Genomic DNA, 9,288 nt, shown 5'->3' with positions numbered 1-9,288 from the left:
CCTCTCCTCCTCCCCCACAGGAGCAGCCGCAGCGGCAAGAGGAGCCAGCGGTCGCCGCCCGTCCAGCGGCAGCGGTGCATCCAGCTGGAGGGCGGCCAGGGCGAGGAGGACGGCGCCGGGGCGTCCCAGGGCAGGGCCGCCTCCCGCCCGCACCCCCCGCCCGGCCCCGACGCGCGGCCCGCCCACTTCGAGGTGAGTCTTGGCCTGGTGGCTGCTGTGGTGGTGAAGGAGACGGGCACTATAAGGGAGGTAGTAAAAGTAGTAAATTTAATTACATCTTACATAGTGCATCTAAAAACAAATACAATTAGGAAGAGGGAGCAGCGGCCCGCCGCTGGGGGTAAATATAAGAGTGGGGGAAAACAGGGCAGGGCGCCAGGGGTCACTGAGAACACGACTCTTTCTTCCTCCCCAGGGTGACGGCCGCGTGTTGGCCACCTCGCCGCCGCCGGAGGTGCCGCTGGTGGTGGTGGCCACAGCGGAGGGCGGCACCCGCACGCAGGCGCTGGGCCGCCCCCGGGCACGCCTGCACCATCCTCTCGCGTACAGCCTGAGCAGCGGCGGCGGGGAGCTTCGCGACCCGCCGCCCCGCACCCACGCCTACCACAAGTACGGCAGCGCCAGCTTTGACCTGGCGCGGCCCACCCGCCACGAGGGGGCGCGCGCGGCCTTCCACACCACCCGCAGCAGCTTCGAAGGTGACCGCCGCCTCTCGCTGAGCCACGCGGGCGCGCGGGCGGCCGTGGACGTTCTGCAGCCGGTGGTTAGCCTCGAGAAGAGTCCGGGTTCGGCGCGGCGCCTGCCGTCCATGGAGGCGGGGTCGCGGCCGTGCGGAGAGAGGCAGCTGCCGGAGGCCCTGCCGCGGGGCGGCTTCAGGCGCAGTCGGAGTGAGCGGGTGGGCGGCAGCTCGGCGGGCGCCTCCCCCGCCCGCAGCGAGTCCCTGAGGGTGAGCAGGTCGCGGCCACACCCGCAGGACGTGGAGATGACGGAGCTGTGCGTCCCCCGCAGGCTGATGGCCCTCGACGAGTACAGGTGAGCAGGGCGCGGCGCGGCGCGGCGAGGCATGACACAACACTGGCCAGCGCGACACAACACCACGCGACACACACCACAGCACCACACAGCGCCGCTAATTTCCAACTCCCTCGGCAGCAGCAGGCTTTCCGCGCGGCCCGGCGCCAGCCCCTCCAGCGGCGCGGCGGAGGTCCCGGTGCTGGAGCCGGTGGTGGGCGGCAGCGCGGGGGCGCGATACTCTTGGCGAGCGGCGGGCGGCGCGGCGGCGCTCCGGCAGTCTTCGCTGGAGAACACGGAGCTGGAGGAGCTGATGGAGAACCGGCGGCACGTGGAGCAGCGGCGGCTGAGGCTGGCGGCGGACTCCACCACGCCCTCCGACGAGGACGAGGAGCCCAAGGGGAAGGTGCGCTACAACGACACGGGGAGCCTCGAGCAGGTGAGCCTGGCACACACACACACACACACACACACACACACACACTCATCAAACAATCATATTCACACAAGAACATTCAAATGCACACACAAATACACACACACACACACACACACACACACACACACACACACACACACACACACACACACACACACACACGTACGTAGTCCCTGCACTTTATTAATTTATGTTTATTTTGGAAAAAAATGAATAATTTACCTTTAAGTTAATAATTGGTCCTTAACACTGAACACAATCACCTTCATTAATCCCAATGAAGTTGTTATTATTATTATTATTATTATTATTATTATTATTATTATTATTATTATTATTATTATTATTATTATTTTTTTATTTTTTTTTATTATTATTAGCATTGTCGTTGTTACTACTATTACTACTACTACAATACGTCTACTGCTACTACTACTACTATTATTACTACTACTATTACTACTACTACTATTACTTCTACTACTACTTCTACTATTACTACTACTACTGGTGTTGCTACTATTTTTGCTATTACTATTACTATAAAAAAAATCAGTAAAAATCATTAAATATAAAATTTTGTTCTATTATTATTATTATTATTATTATTATTATTATTATTATTATTATTATTATTATTATTATTATTATTGTTATTATTACTATTATTAAGACCCTCAATAACCTTGCACACCACTCCCTCCACACGACATATTTCCACCTGCACTAAACAATGCCAATAATCTGAACCTTGACCTCGTGACCTGACCCAAGGTGACCCGGCAGGTGAATGAGGAGCTCGCGGACCACCTGGACGAGCCGGACCTCACCATGCGACACTCCCAGGAAAAGATCAAGGTGAGATAATTACCTGTCGACTCACCTGTTACCCTAATTAGTCTTTTTCATGGTGGCTTCATAATCTACCTCTTACCACACCTGCTTCTTTTAATTGTCTGAAGTTATCTTTGTGTTTATCTTTACTTATCAAGGTTACTTAAATAGTGTCCTGTTATCTCCCCTGTTTCTTTGAGTATTTTTATTCATTTGTATGTTAAATTTTTCAGTAACTCTTTTTATAGTACTTTATCTATCTTGTTGTGGGTACTCAGAACGGTGTTTATGAATGCCGGTGTCAATAATCACTCTAAAAGGAACTATAGTCATTTCAGTCGCAGCTTGCTTCATCTCGTTCTCTCTTATAAGAAAATCCAACCCACTTTCCTCTCTCACAACAAAATCCAACCCACTTTCCTCTCTCACAACAAAATCCAACCCACTTTCCTCTCTTACAACAAAATCCAACCCACTTTCCTCTCTTAGGTAACAAAATCCAACCCACTTTCCTCTCTCACAACAAAATCCAACCCACTTTCATCTCTTAGGTAATAAAATCCAACCCAGTTTCGTCTCTCACAACAAAATCCAACCCACTTTCCTCTCTCACAACAAAATCCAACCCCCTTTCATCTCTTAGGTAATAAAATCCAACCCACTATCCTCTCTCACAACAAAATCCAACCCCCTTTCATCTCTTAGGTAACAAAATCCAACCCACTATCCTCTCTCACAACAAAATCCAACCCACTTTCCTCTCTCACAACAAAATCCAACCCACTTTCCTCTCTCACAACAAAATCCAACCCACTTTCCTCTCTTATGTAACAAAATCCAACCCACTTTCCTCTCTCACAACAAAATCCAACCCACTTTCCTCTCTCACAACAAAATCCAACCCACTTTCCTCTCTCACAACAAAATCCAACCCACTTTCCTCTCTCACAACAAAATCCAACCCACTTTCCTCTCTTAGGTAACAAAATCCAACCCACTTTCCTCTCTCACAACAAAATCCAACCCACTTTCCTCTCTCACAACAAAATCCAACCCACTTTCCTCTCTCACAAAATCCAACCCAGTTTCGTCTCTTACAACAAAATCCAACCCACTTTCATCTCTTAGGTAACAAAATCCAACCCACTTTCCTCTCTCACAACAAAATCCAACCCACTTTCCTCTCTCACAACAAAATCCAACCCACTTTCCTCTCTTAGGTAACAAAATCCAACCCACTTTCCTCTGTCAAAACAAAATCCAACCCACTTTCCTCTCTCACAACAAAATCCAACCCACTATCCTCTCTCACAACAAAATCCAACCCACTTTCCTCTCTTACAACAAAATCCAACCCACTTTCCTCTCTTACAACAAAATCCAACCCACTTTCCTCTCTTACAACAAAATCCAACCCACTTTCCTCTCTCACAACAAAATCCAACCCACTTTCCTCTCTCACAACAAAATCCAACCCACTTTCCTCTCTCACAACAAAATCCAACCCACTTTCCTCTCTCACAACAAAATCCAACCCACTTTCATCTCTTAGGTAACAAAATCCAACCCACTTTCCTCTCTTACAACAAAATCCAACCCACTTTCATCTCTTAGGTAACAAAATCCAACCCACTTTCCTCTCTCACAACAAAATCCAACCCACTTTCCTCTCTCTCAACAAAATCCAACCCACTTTCCTCTCTTACAACAAAATCCAACCCACTTTCCTCTCTTACAACAAAATCCAACCCACTTTCCTCTCTCACAACAAAATCCAACCCACTTTCCTCTCTTACAACAAAATCCAACCCACTTTCCTCTCTTACAACAAAATCCAACCCAGTTTCGTCTCTTACAACAAAATCCAACCCACTTTCCTCTCTTAGGTAACAAAATCCAACCCACTTTCCTCTCTTACAACAAAATCCAACCCACTTTCCTCTCTTAGGTAACAAAATCCAACCCACTTTCATCTCTTAGGTAACAAAATCCAACCCCCTTTCATCTCTTAGGTAACAAAATCCAACCCACTTTCCTCTCTTACAACAAAATCCAACCCACTTTCATCTCTTAGGTAACAAAATCCAACCCACTTTCCTCTCTTACAACAAAATCCAACCCACTTTCCTCTCTCACAACAAAATCCAACCCACTTTCCTCTTCTACAACAAAATCCAACCCACTTTCCTCTCTCACAACAAAATCCAACCCACTTTCCTCTCTTACAACAAAATTCAACCCACTTTCCTCTCTTACAACAAAATTCAACCCACTTTCCTCTCTTACAACAAAATCCAACCCACTTTCCTCTCTTACAACAAAATTCAACCCACTTTCCTCTCTTACAACAAAATCCAACCCACTTTCCTCTCTTACAACAAAATCCAACCCACTTTCCTCTCTTACAACAAAATTCAACCCACTTTCCTCTCTCTCAACAAAATCCAACCCACTTTCCTCTCTCACAACAAAATCCAACCCACTTTCCTCTCTTACAACAAAATTCAACCCACTTTCCTCTCTTACAACAAAATTCAACCCACTTTCCTCTCTTACAACAAAATCCAACCCACTTTCCTCTCTCACAACAAAATCCAACCCACTTTCCTCTCTTACAACAAAATCCAACCCACTTTCCTCTCTTACAACAAAATTCAACCCACTTTCCTCTCTTACAACAAAATTCAACCCACTTTCCTCTCTCACAACAAAATCCAACCCACTTTCCTCTCTTACAACAAAATTCAACCCACTTTCCTCTCTCACAACAAAATCCAACCCACTTTCCTCTCTCACAACAAAATCCAACCCACTTTCCTCTCTTACAACAAAATCCAACCCACTTTCCTCTCTTACAACAAAATTCAACCCACTTTCCTCTCTTACAACAAAATCCAACCCACTTTCCTCTCTTAGGTAACAAAATCCAACCCACTTTCCTCTCTTACAACAAAATCCAACCCACTTTCCTCTCTTACAACAAAATCCAACCCACTTCCCACTCACTCCATCCCTCCCGCAGGTTCAGTGTCGCGCCCTGTGGCAGCTCAGAACCACCCTGGAGGAGGAGGACCCCGACGACCAGGACTCAGACTCCGGCAGGATGGAGATTCACAGCTCGCCGGACCGTCACTCCCCTGGGCGCGCGTCTGGTGAGTGGCCTGCGCGCGGGGATGTCTCTGGCTCTTGCTTTTCCTTCCATATCTCCTTCATTTGTTTTGTGTTGCTCCTTGATGTTCTTCTTTCTCTCCACTCGAAATTGACCTCTCTTTAGGCCACTCTTTACTTTTGTCTATTATGGGAGCGGTGAGTAGCGGTTTTTTTTTTCTACACCCTTTTTGTTGCCCTTGAGTCGTCTCCTTTGTTGTAAAAAAAAAACTACGTCTATTCTACTCTGACTCCTTTCCTTTTCTCAGTCATGATGTTATCGAACTGTATTTGATGTTCTGCTTCCATATTTTTTCTTCCCATTCTCCCTCATGCCTTTTTTTGCTCCTCTTCGTTCTATATTTTTTTCTCCTTCATTCTTGCACGCCTGTTCTTCTCTCCTATTCATCTCCGTTTATATATATCAACAGACTCTCATTGTAACGGCACCTTATATTTTCTCTTATTCTTTCATTTCCTTTCTTTCCTTATTTCGTTATTCATTCTTTACTCCTTTAGTCATTTGTTTTGCTCCCCCTCGTTGTTTCCCTGTTAACCTTCCTTCACTCTTACACGCCGATGCTTCCTCGCTTCATATTCTTCTGCGTCAAAATGTAAACAAAAGAAGGTCACGGGACTGTCTTGCACCGGGGACTGTCGCGTTTGGACCTAAAGATAAAGACACTTACTACGTACTTTGTGTTGATTTGTGTTGCTTTCATAGTGTTTTTTATTGTTTTAGATGTTTATTTATTATTCTCGTGTTTTTTGTGATGGTTTGTGTTTTACGTCGTGTGTGAGAGATAATTTCTTTGTCGTTTAGGTTATTTTGTTGTCAGAATTAACGCGGATTTATGCGACTTACGTGAGAGAGAGAGAGAGAGAGAGAGAATTCTGTCAGAACCGGTTTGTTTGTGTTACGTCATTTATCATTGTTTTTTTCGTGTGTGTGTGTGTGTGTGTGTGTGTGTGTGTGTGTGTGTGCATTACGATTTGAGGTTAACCCTTACACACACACACACACACACACACACACACACACACACACACACACACACACACACACACACACACACACACACACACACACACACACACACACACACACACACACACACACACACGAGCGCCTCACAAAAGAGCAACATTAAAATTAGAACGCTTACGTCAGCGCCTTAATCCGTCCGTGTCTGGCGGCCATTTCTCTTTATTTACCGCCTTCCCTGCTTGTCTGGAGCACACACACACACACACACACACACACACACACACACACACACACACACACTGCAAAACACTTCATTCTTCCTTTTATTTTAACTTCTCGCTTTCTCGCTCTTCTTGTTTTCTTTCTCTCCTCTCTCTCCTCATGCTCCCCCTTTTATCCCTTTTCCTCCTCCATGTCTTCGTTTTTATCTCCTCTCGAAACATCATTCACGTGTTATATGTAGTTTTTTCTCATGTTCGTTATTTTTTGTGATTTTCCGTCTAATATTCTTTTTGCGCTATTTTCAGTTTTTTTTTTTTCTACTTCTTCCTCACTTTTCCCTCATATTCGTGTTTTATCTGATATCCTTTTCACGTCCCTTCAGTTTTCTGGTTTTATTATGTTTTTTTTCTCGAGGATTCCTTCTTTTCATGTTTTAGTTCAGTTTTCATTCCTTTACTCACGTCCTTCGTCCTCCGCAGATATCGACAACGTGACGAGCGCCACCAGCCACACCACGTCCTTCGAGAGCAACACGGACGCTATTGTGGCTGGCGAGGGCGTCGGCGAGGGCGTGGCGGGGGTGGAGGCCGAGGTGGTGGGCGTTGCGGAGGCGCCGCGAGATCGTGTGCCCAGCGAAGTGGAGGTGAGCCAGCCGGCCATCACGCCCCCGTCTTCGGAGGCGAGACGCACATCCTACAGGGCCATCCTCGCTAACAGGCTCAAGGTAAGTACTTCTCAGGTCGCCTACAGGAACTGCTGACCTGTTAGCTTGCTTAGTGGTTAACTAACGTGCTGGAGGTAAATACTAACTTGTTGACTAGATGAATCACTGACCAAGTAGCTTGTCATTTGCTTGTCATACTGACGTAATAACCAAGGGACAGTAATGTAGGGCAGTCAGCCAACATTCAGCCTCACCCCGAGCCGAGCTGCAGTTTTGAAGCGACAGGGCAGTTTTTAGTCCCCCTCTGCCTTGCAAATCGTTGGCTTGGCACACCACTGGCCTGGCACCACAGCTGATAGTGAAAACTGGTCCATTGCCTTGCCTCACGTGTCCCTTTGCCCCCAGCAACTGGACGCCGCCAGCCGGCCCACGCTATCCTCGGAGAACAGCTTTGACTCCGTGGACACCGAGTGTTCCTCCACCACGGACCTGAGCCGCCCCGAGGTGCTCACCACCAGCTTCGACTCCACGACGGACTGCCCGACGGACTCCACGAGCGACACCCACTCGCACCGCCTGCAGCAGATGAAGGCCGACAGCGGCTACCGCAGCCTCGAGGCCAACAACGGCCGGCCGCCCAAGCTGAGCAAGAAGCAGATACACTTCGTGGAGGACAGCCTCGAGGTGCCCGAGGGAGACCCGGAGCGAGACCGCAGCCGCGAACGGCAGCGAGACATTGACCCTCGCTCCGATCTCCGCGAGGACCTGGGCGACCCACAGAGTAAGCGTGAGCGCGTCAGGAAGGGCGTGGCGCAGCTGGAGCGTCGATGGAGCGGCAGAGGTCACACCAAAAAGCGGCGGGAGGCGCTGCGGGAGAGGCACGCCTCGCTGGACACTGCGCTGGGCGGCCCCATGGGCGGCGGGTCCCTGCTGGGCGTGGGCGGGTCCCTGGAGGGCGAGGGCGCCACCACGGACGAGCTGAGCGGCAAGCGGTCGGTGCTGGCCAGGTTCCTGCGGACGCACCGCTACCCCGCCGCGCACTACCGCCTGCTGCAGCGGGACTACTCCATCGACGAGAAGTCCGACAGACTGTTCAAGGAGTTCAGCCGCACCGAGGTGCCCCAGGAATGGGAGCCGCCGGGCCGCCGCGGGCCGAGGCTGTACTCGGGCCGCCGCCTGCACCGCCACCTGGACGCCGAGGGTTCGCCGCGCTCACACCGCCGCAAACTGTCGCCTCAGGACTCCATCGAGGAGGAGGACCAGGTGGCGGCGGCGCTGTGGGAGGGTGAGGCGTCCAGGCCAGAGTCCCTCGCGGACTCCATCGGCTGCGAGGACTTGCCGGAGTCCTTCGCCCTCGCCGAGGAGGTGGAGTGACACGCGCCATGACTCCGCAGGCGCGCGCCGCGCCTCACCGCCGCTAACGCGCCTCGCGGCGGCCCCCCGTGACGCCCCACTCCCCCGCGCCGCGCCAGGCAGTGCTGAAGGGCGTGAGTCCCGTCTGAAGGTCACGTGGCATATCTTTTGGTTTAAGAATCTCGTCGACTAGCTTACTATTACTATCGTTACCTCTTCTTCGTGGGACGCGCAGCGCGGGGCGGGGCGGGGCGGGGCGCGGGGGGACGCAGCGCCGAGGCAACAAAGTGATGAAGAAGACAATAATGAACTGAACTGCTGCACAAACAAACTCGCTCGCCCGTCTCGCGGCAGAGCGTGAGCGGAAACTGTGATAGCGGCGCGAGGGGCGGCGCGCGACGCGGCGGAAAGACAACTGTGTCGACAGGAGGAAGGACGAAAGACTAAACAAGAAGAACATAAGTTACGTGAAAATGAGACAATCTATAAGAAGCACAAAATAGATAGAGACAGAAAAAAGTCGATGCAAGAATAGTATTAAACAAAATACCTGAACATAAACCGCACGTGTAAATGAGAAACAAAACTATACACGAGTGGAAGGAAATAAAAGTAACAAACAAACAAACA

General features: G+C 49.8%; 1 protein-coding gene across 5 annotated transcripts in view; it reads left to right on the top strand.

Annotated features, from left to right (window-relative positions):
- Positions 1-9,288, top strand: part of LOC127000319 (uncharacterized) — a 135,219-nt gene extending 125,931 nt beyond the window's left edge. For 3 of the 5 annotated variants that reach the window (XM_050863903.1, XM_050863904.1, XM_050863900.1), the window contains 7 exons: positions 21-192; positions 416-1,032; positions 1,153-1,450; positions 2,225-2,308; positions 5,307-5,436; positions 7,121-7,365; positions 7,711-9,288. In XM_050863903.1, the coding sequence (XP_050719860.1) occupies positions 21-192; positions 416-1,032; positions 1,153-1,450; positions 2,225-2,308; positions 5,307-5,436; positions 7,121-7,365; positions 7,711-8,679 (2,515 nt within the window). In that variant the 3' untranslated portion in view covers positions 8,680-9,288. The remainder of the gene's footprint in view (positions 1-20; positions 193-415; positions 1,033-1,152; positions 1,451-2,224; positions 2,309-5,306; positions 5,437-7,120; positions 7,366-7,710) is intronic. The other 2 variants (XM_050863901.1, XM_050863902.1) reach the window with 2 other exon arrangements.

Source organism: Eriocheir sinensis, chromosome 18, assembly GCF_024679095.1.
Source record: "Eriocheir sinensis breed Jianghai 21 chromosome 18, ASM2467909v1, whole genome shotgun sequence".
In the NCBI taxonomy this organism is placed as follows: Eukaryota; Metazoa; Arthropoda; class Malacostraca; order Decapoda; family Varunidae; genus Eriocheir; species Eriocheir sinensis.
Note: the sequence above shows the minus strand (reverse complement) of the source record. Positions and strands in the feature narration are given on the sequence as shown.